This window comes from Branchiostoma belcheri, unplaced genomic scaffold, assembly GCF_001625305.1.
Source record: "Branchiostoma belcheri isolate BF01 breed outbred unplaced genomic scaffold, Haploidv18h27 scaffold294, whole genome shotgun sequence".
NCBI classification, from domain to species: Eukaryota; Metazoa; Chordata; class Leptocardii; order Amphioxiformes; family Branchiostomatidae; genus Branchiostoma; species Branchiostoma belcheri.
Window position 1 is genome coordinate 38,871 of NW_017803903.1, and position 18,480 is coordinate 57,350.

The 18,480-nt window shown below is 40.7% G+C and overlaps 1 protein-coding gene across 1 annotated transcript in view; it reads left to right on the forward strand.

The window, feature by feature from the left end:
• LOC109473213 overlaps positions 1-18,480 on the forward strand; it is a 54,806-nt gene that overhangs the window by 23,673 nt on the left and 12,653 nt on the right. The window contains exons 19-35 of the mRNA XM_019773088.1: positions 1,127-1,206; positions 1,843-1,968; positions 2,526-2,633; positions 3,799-3,854; positions 4,297-4,440; positions 4,981-5,071; positions 6,232-6,410; positions 7,340-7,573; positions 8,501-9,050; positions 10,111-10,238; positions 10,942-11,175; positions 11,842-12,045; positions 12,517-12,680; positions 13,020-13,198; positions 13,680-13,828; positions 14,853-14,976; positions 17,385-17,572. Of these exons, the coding sequence (XP_019628647.1) occupies positions 1,127-1,206; positions 1,843-1,968; positions 2,526-2,633; positions 3,799-3,854; positions 4,297-4,440; positions 4,981-5,071; positions 6,232-6,410; positions 7,340-7,573; positions 8,501-9,050; positions 10,111-10,238; positions 10,942-11,175; positions 11,842-12,045; positions 12,517-12,680; positions 13,020-13,198; positions 13,680-13,828; positions 14,853-14,976; positions 17,385-17,572 (2,938 nt within the window). The remainder of the gene's footprint in view (positions 1-1,126; positions 1,207-1,842; positions 1,969-2,525; positions 2,634-3,798; positions 3,855-4,296; positions 4,441-4,980; positions 5,072-6,231; positions 6,411-7,339; positions 7,574-8,500; positions 9,051-10,110; positions 10,239-10,941; positions 11,176-11,841; positions 12,046-12,516; positions 12,681-13,019; positions 13,199-13,679; positions 13,829-14,852; positions 14,977-17,384; positions 17,573-18,480) is intronic.

The following is an 18,480-nucleotide window of genomic DNA, read 5'->3' on the forward strand; positions in this document are numbered from 1 at the left end:
GCCCGCACTTGGATGTTCTCTATCTTCCTCCGTTGACTGGACGTTAAGCCTGGTGCCACAGGGGTGTTGCATACTCCAGGACCGGCCGTACGAAACTCGTGTAAACAGTAACCAAGTCGTGTGTTGGTAGGTGAAACTGCCTCAGCCTACATAGGAGATACAGCCTTTGGTTCCCCTTTTTACACATTTCCAGGACGTGCATGTCCCACTTCAGATCTGACTGAAAGGTTACTCCTAAGCACTTGGCGATACTGACAACTTCAAGTTCATGGCCGCCAATGGTGAGAACAGGAGGAGGAGGAGGAATCCGGACAAAGCAGACTTGCATTGCCTTACACTTTCCCGGGTTCAGTTTCATTCTGTTGGTTTCTGTCCACGTAGAGAGGTTGTCAAGATCGCCCTGTAGTGTAGGTGGATGTGCAGCAAGTCTTGTTTCGATCAGGTTCAGATCATCCACAAATGCCCACGACTTAGCGGTCAGGTTGTCGGTGATGCTATTGACGTGAGCTATAAAGACAATAGGGCCGAGTTTCGTTCCCTGTGCCAGGCCACAGGTAAGGTGTTTCACTTGCGAGAGAGTTCCCTGGTACCTGGTTTTCTGACTCCGGTCAGTGTGAAAGCTGGCAATCCATGGAACAAGTTCCGGGCGGACTCCAAGCTCCAGGAGGTGACGTATGGCTGTGGTATGATCTACAAGATCAAAAGCCTTACTAAAGTCCGTCAGTACCCACGTGACGGACATGACACCGTATACACCTCAGGGCGGGTCATTAACCCTATAATAATATCCTCTAGACTTCATCCCTTTTGGGAGACAAATTAAGACACCGTGAGAGACTTTCCATCTGCATCTGTACTAATGTGCATGTTTCCAGGACTTAAAAGTTAAACTCTGATGTTTGAATAGCAGCTTGTATAGTAAGTTCTTTGTGCAGAGAGAAAAAGTTGACCTTACAATCTAGCAAAATACTGTGAATCTCACGATAGATTGTTGGCACTGTGCAGTGCAGTCACCTAACCAAAAGCATGCCTGAAAACTATGGATTCTGGAGTAGAATAAGGTTCTAATGTTACAGTAACAAATTACAGGTACATGGATACGGAAATTCTGACATTCTTGTTTCAGTGTTGATGGATCAAAGACATCCTACAACATCATAGAACTTCTGCCTGAAACTGATTACATCATAAAGATGGCAGCTGTTGGTGAGCATGGCCAAAGCGCAGAAGTCACTTGCACAAAACAAACAGGTATGGCAGCCGCCATGCAGACTTTAGAAATACAGAAATTTCAAGTTACTACAGAATTTTGATTATTAGTATAATTACACAATATATATACACAGTCGCACACTCACAACAAACACATGCATACTTAGTCTAACTCACTGTCACAAACACATAATTAATAAATATATATATATACACTCACATGCATGCACACACACAACACACAGTCACACACACCCAAACACACACATTAACACAGTCACTTACATGTAGATGCACACACAAACACATGCACACTTACTCATTCTCACTCATTCTCACTCACTAACTCACTCACTCACTCTTGCTCATTCTCACTCATTCTCACTCATTCTCACTCACTAACTCACTCACTCACTCTTGCTCATTCTCACTCATTCTCACTCATTCTCACTCACTCACTCTTACTCATTCTCACTCACTCACTCTCACTTGCTCACTCACTCACTCTTACTCATTCTCTCACTCACTCTCACTTACTCACTCACTCACTCACTCACTCACTCACTCACTCACTCATGTCCATTACTGATTCAATTGTGAATGACTGACATATCCTGTTTCCGTACAAAGGGCCGTTACCTGTCAATCACCCCATGACATCAACCCGTGCCACTACTGAGGATGACACAAGTGGTACATGGAGAGACACCACTGTAACTTCCACATCTTTGGAGTCTACCACCAAATGGACAACAGGTAATCATCCTTCACTAGATAGCTTCAAACAACTCTTGCAGTAAGATGTGTGAAGGTTAAGGTGTACATGTTAATCTTCAAGGCCTTTCGATGGCTGTAATACAGCATCAAATTTAGCAACTTGAAGACAGTATCTAATACAACTACATGTATGTCAGGCAGTATCCAATACCCAATAGGGCGGTGAATTGGATACTGACATATTGGATACTGTTTTGCCAATTTGAGAACTGCATTTAATTTACTATTGCAGCCACTATAAGATCTCCTTGGAGATTAGTTATTTGTGACAGGTCATTCAGTGTCACAGTCACACTGTCATACATGTATAATCACGCAGCTGTTGGCATGCAGTACGTTTGCTAAGCTGGTTTGTAATACAGGAAAGGGCAGTTATAATGTTACTGGCTATTATACAATGTAGGTATCATATACATGTAGCTACAGATACAATGCATTTGTCTGTCACCGTTACATACATATACATCAAAGCTATAACGTTACATACGTAACACTCACACACACATTTATCAAAATTCAATTTTCATTTGTCATAGCAACCTCCGCTGAAACAACAGGGAAGCAAACAACAGACAAGGAAGTCAGAACAACAGACCGACAAACCACTACAGTCTACAGTACTAGCAAGGAGGAAAGGCCCCTAGGTGATGTACAAGTTAACATTATTGACTGCATAATACATGTAGGTATAGCTGCTGTAGATTGTATCTGAGCTAGACAAGAGGATCCTTTATATCTGAATTTATCATTATGATTATCTGATATATCATTCTTGCATTCACTAACTCTTGTGTGAATAAGTCAATGGTAAGAAATTATTTATTTATTTGGCTGTAAAAATGTCACAAATTGTACAGCCAGGGCAGCCCAACTAGCCAGGCGGCTATTATTAAGGGCTTGCCCTGCTGACAAGACAAACATTTACACATACATTTACAACAATACAATACATCAACATGGAGAGGTCAGGATCACACACCTTAGGCTTTATAGGGGTCGCCTAGAGAGTCCCATAGCTTCCTTTTAAAGGAGGCAATAGTCACTGTGGTGGCAGTGCGAGCGTCAGTGGAGAGAGTGTTCCCGAGTAACGTTGCTCGGTGAAAGAATGTTCTCTGGCCTCTGGTGGTTTTGGTAAGTTCAACAGTCAGGTGGTTGCTGTTCCTGAGGGGATAGCGGGACTCAGTAGCAGATGCACGGGTTCTGGGTATCAGGGTTTGGAGGTGCGGCGGACAGTAGCCATTAAGGAGCTTGTACAGGGTGGTGACTGTATGGAATCTTCGTCTGAACTGAAGTGATGGGAGGGACAGTTGGGTGTACAAGGTTTGGTAGGAGGGATAAGGGAGTCCATGTTGTCCACTGATCAGTCTGACGGTTTGGTATTGTACAGACTCCAGTTTCCGTTCGTCACTCTTGGTGCCAGTCCCGCCCAGACGATGCTGGCATACTCAAGGCCAGGTCGTGTAATGGTCTTATATAGCCTGAGTAGGATGTCACTTGGCACCTTCTTTCTTAGTGCACACAGATTAGGCCAGCAGATCGTCTTGACTAATGGTGGAGATTATATCAATATGCTTGGACCAGGAGAGTGTGTTCATTAAGGTGACACCTAGATGTTTGTAACTAGCAACAACTTCCAGGGTAGTTCCACCCAGAGAGACTGGTACATGGGGCCTTGGGATGTTGCAAAAGTGTTACATTAATATTGGACCCATCTCTTAGTAAGGAGAGTATTGTTATTAATAGTATTTACCTAATTAACAGATTGTTCACAACATAAGGACTGATCATTATAATAAACTTGACTTTCAGACAAGCTGACATACATCACATCCCCGGCCCAAACAACTGAAAGTTGTGATGAAAAGGTACAAATTTCTTTCCAGCATTGAACTTGATTGTATCTTATCTTGACTTATGTTTTATGATCATAATAACAACAATTGTGCAAACGCATAGTTTACAAGAATGTGTGGCAAGTATGGGATAGGTATGTCAGTCAAACCACTTTCAGTGGTAGCCCGTAAGCATCTGTCTTGCATGGCCTTCTCCATGCCATCTTCTTCCTCCTCCAACACCTGTAGCCTTATCACTGTGACATTATTTTAACCGAAAAAGCCTCATCAGTAACAATGTGCTAGCATGTCTCACCCTCGGAAGACAGGGAACAACAGACGCTAAACTGAATAGTGAGAGTGAGCGAAAGTGAGTGAGTGAGTGAGTTAGTAGATGAAACAGGCATGCAAATAATTATCTAATATTTAATTATATTAAATAATAGTATATAATATAATGTAACATCTCTGCCAGCTCCAGCACATTCTACAAGGGATGTACGAGGAACAGCTGGAATCAGCCAAACCAGAGGAGATCCTGTCTGCGATGAACAGCATTAATGACGTCCTCACAGCCAGTGTCTGTGCTGAGTCGCCCAATTTGTCACTATCAGCACTGGTACACTACTTCACTACACTCTTGACAAGTGTTGTTATCTACAAACTTTTTTATTATTACTAGTAATGTAACGTCAAGCCACGGGATATAGGCAAGTGGTGGGCTGCCATCAAGCTGCGGTATTGTAGTGCAAGCACGGCTAACAGTCTAAATTCAGGGACAACAGACATTAAACCTGATTGATTGATTGATTGATTGATTGATTGATTGATTGATTGATTGATTGATTGATTGATTGATTGATTGATTGATTGATTGATTGATTGATTGATTGATCGATTGATTGAGTGAGTGAAAGCGAGTGAGTGAAAGCGAGTGAGTGAGTGAGCTAGTGAGAGTAAGTGGGAGTGAGTGAGAGAGAGGGATGCATATAATAGTCACATGACATGTGGGGCCAGTGTCATTGTCAGTGATTCATTTAGAATAAGCAGGTCTTGAATATGCTAAAATTTCTGCATTTTGACACTTCATTTTCGTATATAAGTTATAAAAGAAGACACAGTGATAAGAGAAGAAATGTTACATCTTTCCTCTCTTCAGGAAGATGCTGCAGTCCTGATAGACAAACTGGCTAGTGCTTCAAGAGGAGCACAGGGTGCATCAGTAACAGTCATGGTTGATATAGCCAATGGTAAAAACTGCTAATATTGTGTATTTGATGTAAATTCTTGCATTTTGTGTGTATTGGTGTTACCCAGCACCTTGTAAGAAAGGTCCATGAATTATTGCACTCTTTTTTTTAGAATCAATAGCTTCTTAACCCTTGTCCTGTGGAGCACAACGATTATTGTTGTTCTGCATATACAGTACCATCTATATAGAACTCTGTATACTATTAGGGGGTATTTCTCGTGCAACGCATCACACCACAGCAAAACACAACGAATGCAGAACTATGCCACTGCAGAAAAAAAAATTGAGGGTCTATGATCTAATTAAGACATGAAATTATTAAAAAATGTTGTGCCAGGAATGCCAGCAGGACAAGGGTTTAAGTGTTTTGCAGTATCATACATTACTGATCTCTGTAAGACTGAAAGAAAAGATACATGTACATGTATAGTGTTATGTTTAGGAGTGATATTATGACTTGCTGCTTTGTGAGGTTTACAAATAATGGATGTGATGCTCAATCCACAACAAAAATTTACAGTGAGCTGATGTTGGTCTATAGTGCTTCTCAGATTTATACATTTCATGTTAATTTTGCTACCTATTAACCAAGAACAGCTAATAAATTAATATATAAATGTGTATTTGATTTAGATTCTTGCATTTTGAGGATGGAGCCCCAGCACCATATAAGAAATGTCAATGAATTAAGACTCAATAGATAGCAAGTGTTTTATATATACTGAATGATCTCTGTAAGACTGTCTGTAAGAAAAAAAAATAGATTTGTATCTTGTTAATACCAACCAGTTTGGACATATCTTTAAAGATCGTCTAGTACAAACACGTTTCTTTCTGGCTGGAGACAAGAAATTAAAAGTCTTACCAAACTCAATACCTACTGCAAAATTAAAACCCAAGTCTGTTTGGAAAACTATCTTTTATCAATTCAAAACAAATCATTTAGAAACAGCATATATAGTATGTATATTTTCCCATACGTTGTACCCGCTACATCTGTTGCACAATAAAGTTCTTCTTCTGTATATATTTGGATGTGATATTCAACCCTCCACAAAAATCAGAGCTAATACTCTTCACTATTATGTAATAGCACTTCTCAGATTAATTTTTATATAATTTTTAATGTTAATTTTGTTCCCAATCATCTACATTTAGCCCAGACACAGGCAGCTACAGCAGTTATCAACATGCTACCAGAACAACAGCCACCGATTGAGACCACCAGTAGCTCAAACATCTTTGAAAGTGACTTGATTGACGTGAACTCTGCTGACCTTTCACCAAAGCAGCAGCTGAAGTTGCTGAAAGACAAGCAGAAGGAGAAAGAAGACATGGTACGGACAATCATCTACAGTCTTTTTATGAATATCAAATCAGTTGCTGGTGAAATGACAATTAAGCCTTGGTCACAACCCGCCGTACGTGCTTCTGCGTGCTGTCTACGTGCAAAAACGTGGGCAAACGTAGGGCATTTGTGCGTGGTGAGTACCACCTCCGTACGGAATCCTATGGATTTAAGAGCGCGCAGACACGCCGTAGAACTTTTAGTGCATGTAAAACTTTTTTTACGTGCGGTCTACGGATTCACCACCCGTACATGAGAGTACGGCCTCCTTATGGTAAAGTTGCAATCGCACAGAGATCGTACGTTGTACTGTAAGCACTTACAACTCACTTACCACTTGCGCAACGTACGATGCACGCAACCGTTTTGGCCAGGCGTGGCGTGCAGACCCCACTCTTACACCTTGCGCAACCGTGCGAGTGACGTGCGTCGACGCCACTCCTTCCCCACGTTTGCAGAAAAAACGTAGCAGACGTAGCCTCCCAAAAACGTACTAACAAAAAGCATGTACGGCGGGTTGTGACCAATGCTTTACTGTTAGTTGTTACTGTAGTATTCATAGCCTTGTTAATCTCCATTGCTAACCTTATGTATGTATCAATCTGTATAGTATATAACCACCCTCCCACATAACACACCAGCTTTGCAGGCATGCGGCATGGCAGCAGCTGGCTACATGACACTGAACGACTTAAAAGTTGTTACACCTAACTTTTGAACAATCATCTAACTCTAAACACTGTTTAAAGCTTCAATCATGTATCTAATGATAATGCCCCTACTGTACCATGTTCTTCCACTCTCCAGTTTTTGAACCCCTCTATCCTTGATTGATAACTGTGATGCTTGATTCTTTTCTGAGCTAGTCAGATAACCTACTGGTTCTAACCTAGGCTTGTACATTTTCTAACCTGGTAGCAAAAACGAGTGGTGCTGAACATCGTGAAATCACTGGACAGTGTTGCCAGCACACTGTTGGCATTGCAGCCTGGCGATGCTGAATATCAGGCAACGTTTGGGACGGGAAACGTTGGGGTGACTCTGTCCAGATCGCCATCCAACAGAGACCTGCACATCAACAATGGTCGCACCACTGTGACTATTCCTCGCACATCAAGTGGAAGTCAGACTAACAGCATGTTGGATCTCAAGGTACTGCTTTTTACACTGTACACCAAGACCGCACCAATTTGATTCGTTGGTTCTCAAATTTTTTTAAGAAAAAATATAAACCAACAGGGCGCAAAAAAAACACAGATTTAGACATCTTCTGATAGCCCCAGAAGCTACAAGTTTGGAGTTAATTCAAAACCTGAATCTTTTGTTTCTAGCAAAAAACAAAAGTGGGCGAATTCCAGAACCAATTAATTGAATGGGTGTGGCCCAACTAGCATGTAATCTCAGGAATATGGAAACATATGAGGAAGAAGAATTTTCCATTCATTGTCACAAGCCAAATGAAGCTAGCATTGTTGTAATCAAGATATATGTAGTACATAAGAGATGGGAAAATGCTTGACCATGTGAATGCTGTTCAGCACCAAGGAGAGAGCAATTGTACATTACACCAAAAAAACAGTTACTAAAGCAACTGGATATAATTACATTGAATTGGTGTGGCCTAACTAGAATGTACTCTTTGTAATCAAGATACATACATGTAGGAGGTGGAAAAGTAGTTGACCATGTGAATGCTGTTCAGCACCAAGGACAGAGCAATTGTACATTACACCAAAAAACAGTTACTAAAGCAACTGGATATAATTACATTGAATTGGTGTGGCCTAACTAGAATGTACTCTTTGTAATCAAGATACATACATGTAGGAGGTGGAAAAGTAGTTGACCATGTGAATGCTGTTCAGCACCAAGGACAGAGCAATTGTACATTACACCAAAAAACAGTTACTCAAGCAACTGGATATGATTATGGAATCATTATGGTTCCAAAGTCGTATCCAGTTGCTTGAGTAACTGTTTTTTGGCATGTCTTATTTCCTTGATGTCTAACTTTTACAGACAAGAATATATTGTACATTAGTCAGACTCTGTAAAATTCTTTCATTCAATTTTTTTCAGATGTTGAGTTTCAAAAAGAATCCGTACTCCTGGAGACAATCGACAGGAGGACAAAACATCTCTTCACCCGTTACGGTTCTGTCAATGGATACAAGAGAATCCGGAAAAGGGCTGAAACGCAAAAGACGAGGAGAACCCAGAAGCCTTAAGGAAGAGAAGCAAGTCAACCTGGACATCCCGTTTGTACCCTTGCAAGAAAGAGAGCTGACAACTAACACACCACACGTGACCACCCGCACGCCAGGAGAGAAGAGTCCAAAAAGCAGGATCGACGGGACCAATGGGACAATGATGACGTACCACCGCTTCAGCGTCCCGGATGGAAACGTCATCCCTGTCCTACACATGAGCTGGTGGGACATAGATGCCACCTTTCACGTGTACTCTTTGTACGGGTCCAAACCTACCGTAGAAAAGTATGATGAGAGGAGAGTCATCCAGGCTAAAGACGAGCTAGAGACCTGGCTCACAGAGAAAGACATCACTGTCACATTTACACCCAACAACACACGCCGCGGTGGTGTTCTGTACATTGGCATACAGAAAATAGGTAAATAACTACTGTAACAATGATATCTTTCTTAATGTGTTGTATCTTTTATCTGTGGTTAATTTATTTTGGTTTGGTTTTCCTTCCAGGGCTTGAAATTCATTTTTGGGAATGCACCCAACCTGAAAAAGTGGGTGCACAAAAAATATTTTGGTGCACCATATATGAAACGAAATAAGTCAAAAATTATGTCTCATTTCTAAAGAAAAGAAAAGAAACAATAATGTTTTTATTTTTCTGGTATGTCGATGTTAAGAATATGCTGTATCAGTGGTCAAAATACTTTTTTTCAGTGCTCTGCAATATTGCAGAAGAGTCAAAATTTTGTTCTGCAATTTGGAAATACTTTCTGCAAGTACACAAGCCTCTATACTACAATCTTGCAAGTTTATGAGCATGAACTATTGATTGATATGCAAATTAGTGAAGACAAATTTTTGGAAGTCCAAAAGGAAACAAAAGATAGACAAGTCAAGACAAGGTTGATGTAAATTAATGAAGAAGCTCCTGTTGTTTCAGAACAGGAGCTTAAGTGTTGTATGTCCTTGGGGCCAAGAGCGCCAAATCCCAAGTGCCAATTTTTCCTGCTGCAAAATTGCAGATTGTATAAATTTTTCTTCTGCAATCTTGAAAATCTATCTGCAGATTGCAGACTGCAGACAGGTATTTCGAACACTGTGTATATACAGTAACTGTACATTTAACATCTTATCTGCATACGAAAAACTAGGAAAATATTTGGATGCATGCGCACTGGTGCAACCACAGATAAAAATTGGGTGCACAGCTCCAAATTTGGGTGCACTAAAGTGCACATGCACCCAGTATTTTGAGTCCTGCCTTCAATGCCCACGATCATGATAATGATAGTAGGTATTACTCATTTTCCCCTGAGTGAAATGAGGAAAGTGGCTAAAGTGCCTTTCCCAAGGGCACAATGTCAGTTACTTCGAACCCGAGACCTCATGGTTCTGAACCAAATGCTCTGTCCTGGTGCCACACAAACCCACAATTTTGCTGACAGGTGTACTTACAACAATTGCTCATGTGCTGTTCTCAGATCGTGCCGGTTCTTCACCTGAAAAACTAAACCAAGAGAGAACCCCCGACTACAGGCTGCAGATGTCAGCTGTTGGCTGTTCGTCTTGGGATGAAAATAAAGAACGATGGGGGCTGGACCTATGTGATGTAAGTCACCTCTAATTTACACAACCAGGCCTCAAAATTAACTTTTCTTCCTATTGCCCCAGCACTGTCCCAAAAATAAATTGCAATTGTCCCGAAGTGAGGATGAACTGTCCCAACCTGTTCTTTTTGGGGGAAGTATTGTATGACTTTTACTTGAAGTCATTCGACAACTTCATTTTGCTTATGTTCACTCCCAGGAGCACTATAATTGCAGAGTAGACAGGAAATTTGGGGGGCTTTTCCGGATCCAAAAGCCGGGATGTGTGCCTGATAAACAAAAGAAGGACTGACATTCTGATGCTGATTACTTTTTTATTGTCCCAAAATGTCCCAAAGTGTTTTTTTAATTGTCCTAGCCTAAATTGTAGTGGTCAGTGGCCATTGGGCCACCTTTAATTTTGAGTCCTGACAATATGCAAGCCAAATGAAGCTATTCACCTAGTGTTGTTGCACTCATATGGAGGAGGGGAGAAAATGCTTGATCATGTGAATGCCATTCAGCACCAAGGAGAAAACAACCATTATACTTTTTAAATTGTTAATTTTGATTTGTGTGTGTATTGTTGACTTTGTTTGTCTTTTTAAATACTAGTATGTTAACTGTACTTTTTCTGTGCCATATAATTATGTCATTTTAAATGTTTTCCCTCAGTTAAACTAAAAAATAAATGTTTTTTTTCCAAAATCTCTTAACATAAATCAGGCTAAACTCGACATAGAGAGCAACATCTTCCACTGTGAATGTCGCTCGACCGGGACAAGCATCGCAGCCGGCACCATGACCCTCCCCACCCCGAATTCCATCGACTTTCTCAACGCGTTCAAGAACTTCAGCAACCTTAGTGACAACGCCGTGGTGTTCTCCATCGTGGTGTCTGAGTTCATCCTGTACATCATAATCATTTTGCTTCTGCGTGCTGACTTCAGCCGGCTAAGGGTAAGTATGTACATGTGGTGTGTTTTGTGTGCTAGCTTCATGGATGGATGGATGGTTGGATGGATGGATGGTTGGATGGATGGATGGATGGATGGATGAAAGGGTGGATGGATGGATATTGGATGGATGGATGGAAGGATGGATGGATGGAAGGATGGATGGATCATGGATGGATGGATGGATGATGGATATTGGATGGATGGATGGATGGATGGATGGATGGATGGATGGATGGATGGATGGATGGATGGATGATGGGGGGACGGACGGTGGATGGATGGATGGATGGATGGATGGATGGACGGATGGATTGTTTTAGAAATCATGTTTGAATTCCATAGTGGCTATGGTTACTAGAGAGTAGCAGGTGGTTTTGACAGTAGATTTGATATATCATGGTTGTAGGTCATTTCCTTTTGTGCAGTGCTGCTAAATCTCTATTATCTAATTTTGATTGTTACATGTACCGGTACTAAGTATAAAATGTTATTAGTAGATTAGTGGGCTAGAATCTGTTACTAATAGATGTTTGCAGTAGCTCTATTTATGTACAAGTTGCCATACATTGTACCTGCTGCAATTATTGTGCGATAAAGAATTAATTTCTTATTCATCTAAGTATATTTTACATCTATTTATAGTATTCAACATTTTTGTTTACTTTAGGGTAAAAAAACCCAGAACCAAAGGAAGAAGAAGCTGTCCAAAGTGAGTCTGATCCCCCCAGACAGGATGCCCGCGCCTCACGTCTATCAGCTCACCGTCACCACCGGGGCCATGTTCGGGGCTGGGACCACCTCACGGGTCGCCTTCCAACTCTTCGGGTCAGAGGGCACGACCCCAGTCAAGATGCTGAACCCTGGGGGAGAGGTCAGGCTTGTTCTTATGTTCTTCTTGTATTTCTTATGCTGTTTGTGCACTAACTAAACAGTTTTCAATGATTATTTACCTGATTATTTACTAGTTTTTAAAAGAAATTTATATAAGAAAACATGTCATAACTGGAAAACTTGTGATAACTCCTTTTGGCATATTTAATATCATGAGACAGTATTGAAGTCTTGAATCCGTCTTCTATTTGCATCAGAGGAGTGATATCTTGAGGGACTGGAAATAGTGTAGAAAAATTTGGTGATTTTGTGACATTTTACCAGCACTATCATATGTAAAGTGTTTTTCATGGTTTGCAATAGTCAGTAGTATTTTGTTTTGAAATATTTTTAGATGAATCAGAATATATAGTTCCATGATAATTTAAAGTCTAATCATGTCAAACTTTATGAATGTAAAAGATGTAATAATTTAAAAATGGGTCCTAATTTTGTCATGGTTTACATACAGGCTTTGGTTCGTGGAAGTACTTTACATTTTATCATGCCTGTGCGAGAGTCACTTGGAGAAGTGATGTCGTTGCACATCTGGCATGATAACTCTGGGGAAGGTGGTGACACGTCAGCCTGGTTCCTTGGAAATTTTCTTGTCAGAGATGTAGAAAAGGACGTGGTGTAAGACCTTAAAGACATATCCCGCCTTCTTTTTGGCTGCTGTTCTGAACTCTTGAAAGTCTTTTGATTCAGTTCTCTTTCAATCTCATTACCTCAAGGCATGTTTTTGCTTAAAAGCATGCAAGAAATTCTGAGTGTGCAAACTTTTAAAATCATTTTCTGTCAGCGACATCACATTTTTGCCTCACAGATATCGGCATTTTCAGTGTGATACGATTGAATCAACTTACAACAAGAATGAGCAGTTTTGCTGCCCCAAAATTGCACTGAATGCCTTTAAGTTAACTACATGTAAACCAGTCTCATGATACCTTCTCAACATCACATGATTGCTTACAGCACGTACTTCTGCTGTAATGACTGGTTGTCAGAGAACAAAGGTGACGGAGAGGTTCAGAAGGTGGTTCACGCAACCCCCAAGGAGGAGCTGAGATCCTTCAGTAACGTCTTTACTGAAGCGACCAGTAACCTGTTCTACGATCAACAACTGTGGACGTCTGTCCTTGTAGCACCACCAGGTCTGTGTCTTTCTTTCTTGGCAACTTTTCATATTTTCTAGTACAGGTGGACAGTTAGATACTAGATACTGTTAGGACAGATAGACTGTTTAGATTTTTTCTTGATAGATGTTTACTTCAATGGGAAAAATTCAATACACCAGCAAAAAGTGGAAACAATTGCGTAGGGTCTGTAGTAGTCTGTTGAAACTAAAGAGTACTCAATATATAGTAGAAAGGATTCATTCTTCAAGCAAACCAACATCTCGCACATGTGCACGCAGTTGTCCCCAGTAAGGCATCTGGAGCTGCATAGTAGTTCCAGTTTAGAACTTTTATTCAGCCGGTCACACTTACTGAGGGATGACTGCGTGTGCGAGATGTTGGTCTAAGCTTGAGGAATGAATCCCCTCTACTATATAAAGAGTCCTCAATGTAAAGGGATAATTTTCCTTACTGAAGTTGTTTTGTTACAATGTTTTTTTGTTTGTTTCCTGAGTAGGTTCCAGCTTCACGAAGGCCCAGCGTCTGTCCTGCTGCTTCACTCTGCTGAACACCATGATGCTGGCCAGCGCCATGTGGTACCAGACAGATGACAGAACTGCTGACACACAAGTGTACAACCTGGGGATCGCTCGTTTCACAGTAGAGGTAACAAGAACTAGTTCTATATCATATTCTATAGTATCGTGAAAGTTCATCTGTGATGGAAGTTACAAGTTTAGAGTTAAAACTTCCACACCAAAAAAATTGTTCTCTCGTATAATGCTGGCAAGCCCCATGTGGTACGAGGCTGATGACACAACTGCCAACACAAAAGTGTACAACCTGGGGATCGCTCATTTCACAGTAGAGGTAACAAAAAATCAGAGATTTCATACTTCCTGGAAGTAGTTTGTGTTAATTAATTATATTATTGAATGCATAGTAATTGCTATTGTAACACTATACAAAAGATGATTCATACATGCCTGAAATTCACATTATTGAACCCAGGGCATACCAGGTAAAAAGCTTGTCTCCACCTCCAAGGCCATCTCCACCTATTTACATTGTATTGAATAATCATTTTGATACTTTGAAACCCAAACAAACCCTTGCATGGAATAGTGCCACCCAAAACAATACTTCTGTCCCAAGTAAGAACAGACATCAAAATCTCTGACTCTCACTGCGACAGTAACATTGGGCCCTTCTGCAGATTGAGATTAGGGCCGATATTCAGTCTAAAAAAATGAGCAGCCTCTTGACTTGAGCAGAGGGTATTGTCTAAGATTGAGCAGTCTCTAGGCTCAGACACCCACCGTAACAAGTGCAAATGATAAATTTATATTAAAATTTTTTTTATGCTTCTAGACAAACCCTGTATCACAAACATGATCTGTTCCCACATTTTCTATTGTAGAAAAATGCGAGAATGAGTTGACCTGACTCTGTATTAGCTCAGTAACTAGAACAATCTGTATTAGCCTAGTATAGTACCCTTGTATGTTCCTTAATAATGTACATGTACATGTATGTATGTCTTAAATTCAAGTGTATCTTTTGTCTCCACTTTTCTACATACATGTACGTCTGTAATGCGTATATTATTATTGACCTGTACCTAGCCCGTCGTGGCATGAATGTACAATAAAGGTATTTCATTCTATTAACTTTTCTTCTATTTCTACAGGAGCTGTACACCAGCCTGATGACAGCCTTGACTGTAGCACCTGTCAACCTGATGATCGTACAGCTCTTCCGCATGGCGGCACCACTGGCTGCTAACACTCCGGAGATGTCAATCACTACACAAGGTGGGAAAAACATTTCATCAGGCATGAAGCGGGAAACTAGCAACAAGCTTTAAGGTTCTTGATGTGATTCTGTTGAGGAGATGAAAGTGTGTTTAAGGCCACACCAATTCAATTTCTTGGTTAACAGATTTTTCTAGAAAAATAATGGAGCGGGCGGGCAAAAAAAAAAACAGGCCTAGGCATCCTATTATGGTCCAAAATGGTACGATAGGAGCCATGAAGTCAACACACCAGGTTGTTTCAAAATTTAAACAATGAATTTTGAACTTTTAATGATATCACTGCATTGAAAGAATGACTGTAACAACTAGGATGAAGAGGACCTTTTTCAACTGTTCAGGGCAAAATATGAGCATTTTGTAGTTGATTCTGAATTTTTATTTTTATTTGCAAATCAGAAAAAAATGAAGCGGGCAAATCCGTTAACCAAGAAATTAAATTGGTGTGGCCTAACCTAAAATGTCTTGATACATTTGTACATGAAAATTGCTTAATATTAAATATTGGCATTTATAGCAAATCCAATTGCCCACTCACTTTGGAACCAAAACATACTCCCTCTGACCAGCAACACCCAAATCAATACTCCCATTCCAGAAGCAATTAATAAATTATGATAAATTAAAGGCTAGGCCCATTTGCTCTTGGTACAAAAGCTGAGCGATGCCTAGACTCTACTAGGCTTCAAGAAGCAGGTGCACCAAACTGTACTCTCTAGTGGGCCGAATCCCCTGGCATGTTATCTCCCTATTTGTCCAATTTCACCTCTTTCCAACCGCTTCCCAAAACCTGGTAGAAGCTAAAGAAACGCCAGTCAGCTTTGAGGTCTGAACACTGAAGAGTTGTTTGCATCAAATTGGTCATTCATGACAAAGAAACGAGAAGAAGCTGAACCTCTGTTACAGAATTTAGTAGCTCTAAAGCTTATGTTGTTAGATTACTAGTATTAGTACACAACGTACAGTACAGCTTGCGTTAGAATTAACGGGTGACACGTAACTCACGCGGCACTCACGCGGTACGTACGCGGCATTTACGCGGTACTAACCCATCACAGTAACGCGTGAGTAACGCATTTAATGCGTCCGAGTTCTGCTGAAGCTTCTCGTTACTGCATGAGTCACCCGATATCGCCGCATTTTATAGTGTGTGATTTAATAGTGCCCCGCCCTGGCCCCGCCAACACGACGTGCCCGATCGGCTTTACCGGTGAGAAAGTCGGCGATATCTGCAGGAATTGGCTCCTTTTGATATGCAGCCGCCCGCTATATGATAATCTCTATTAAACGTCACCCCGCCTGCTGGTTTTCCGAAAAAATCAACGCATCTCCCTGAGGTCATTGACCCGCAAAAGCCAGGAGCAACGCACGCCGGCGGCACTTGGTATGATCAAGGACATTATACGAGATGTATTATGTCCTTGGTACATGTATGATGGTACATCCTACAGCAACACAGCAACCAAGCGACAAAACTGTGAAGGAACACCATGGTCCCAAAATTCTCCAAAAATATTCCAATATTACATGGCGATTATTTCCTGTTATTAAACACCCACGCTAATAAGACTGATTTTGGGCGGGTGGCAGACCGCCCCACTCGGGAACTGAAAACTTGTGAGGGAAATACTGTAGTCCTGTCTGTACTGTATACTGATACCTTTGCATTTGTTTACCTGTATATACCTAGCATGATAAGGCATGAATGTATAAAAGAGGTTATTTCTATTTAATTGTTGAATCCCAGGACGTGTGAAGAAACATCTGCACTGCTGGGCCAAGTACATGGCATGGGCGGTTGTGTTCCTGGTGTCCACCAGTTCTGCGTTCTTTGAAATTCTCAGAAAACTGAAAAGTTGTTTGCATCAAATCGCGCATTCATCACAAAGAAACGAGAAGAAGCCGAACCTCTGTTACAGTATTAGTAGCTCTAGAGCTATATACATGTAAATAAATGTTGTTCTGTATTGGATTTAGAGTTTATGTAATGTTAGATGAGTATTCAGTACATAGTCCTGTCTTTACTGTATACCTTTGCATCTGTTTACCTGTACTTAGCCCAATAGGGCATGAATGTACAGTAAGGGTAATCATGATTGTGTATTATGTGTATTATTACCATTTGTATCATCTGATTGTAAAACCTGCATCAATTCAGCACTATAAGGCTGCGATTGCACGGGTGATGTTTGGCCAATAAACCATTTATTATTATAAATTATTATAATAGTGCAGTCTGCACCAAGGAAAGGGATAGTTTTCTTAGTTCAGCACCAAGGACAGGGATAGGTTTGTTAGTTCAGCACCAAGGGCAGGGATAGGTTTGTTAGTTCAGCACCAAGGGCATGGATAGGTTTGTTAGTTCAGCACCAAGGACAGAGGGTTATCTGATTAATTGTTCATCTCCAGGACGTGCGAAGAAGCATCTGCACCACTGGGCCAAGTACATGGCATGGGCGGTTGTGTTCCTGGTGTCCACCAGTTCTGCGTTCTTCGTCCTCCTGTACAGTATGGACTGGGGGAAGGAGAAAAGTGATGCCTGGCTGAAGGCCTTCATTCTGTCCTTCCTGGGGTCCAGTGTGATGGACACTCTAAAGGTAATGATCATGGTTTTTGATAATTCTATGACCTGGGTGCCAGACTCCGGCAGGGCTGGCAGGGAGTTTGTTTGGCAGCTAAAGGTTGTTACAAGCAGCCAGCTACATGTAGACTAGATAAGGGCTCTAATTGGCAAGACAGAACGCTCACTGAGGACCAGATTTCTTGAGCACAAATGCCCCAGCTCGCTGTCATCTGAAGTTTCTCAACACATCCACATCGAATCACCGGGCCATACCGTCTCTCTGGACAAAGTGAAAATACTGGACACTGAACAGGACTACTTTTTAAGAGGCATTAATAAGGAGGCCATTATATATCAGAGCACTTCAGCCTTCACTATAGAGATGGTGGACGATATAATAATAATAATAAACTCCCTGGTACTTTTAATCAATTGCTTACATCACGTATCAGTAAAGTCTCGTGTGAATAAGGTCACGTGTTTGGAAACCGTAACTCTCACGAGATCATGTTGTGAAGTGATTGGTCATTAATTATCCTGATGAAGGCGACAGTGGTCGCTGACAATTTGATCTCTCTGTAAACTGTAAACTGGAATAAACTGGAAGTTCAATGTTTTATTATCATAATCACTACCAAACACAGATGAACTTTCATGATAAGGGCTCTAAGTGTAGCCCTCCAAGGACTGATTAAGCCGAGGAGAACGTATCTATCTTGGCCAGCTTAAGTATAAATAATCAATTATATTGATAGACTGACTGACAGTAGGTGAAGTAGTAATAGTATATGTACATAAATGTATATAAAGATATAGAGAAATAAATATATTATATATAAACATACATACATATAAATATATATATACTAACATACATACATACATAAACACAAATATACACATATATATATACACATATACACATATATATATATACATATA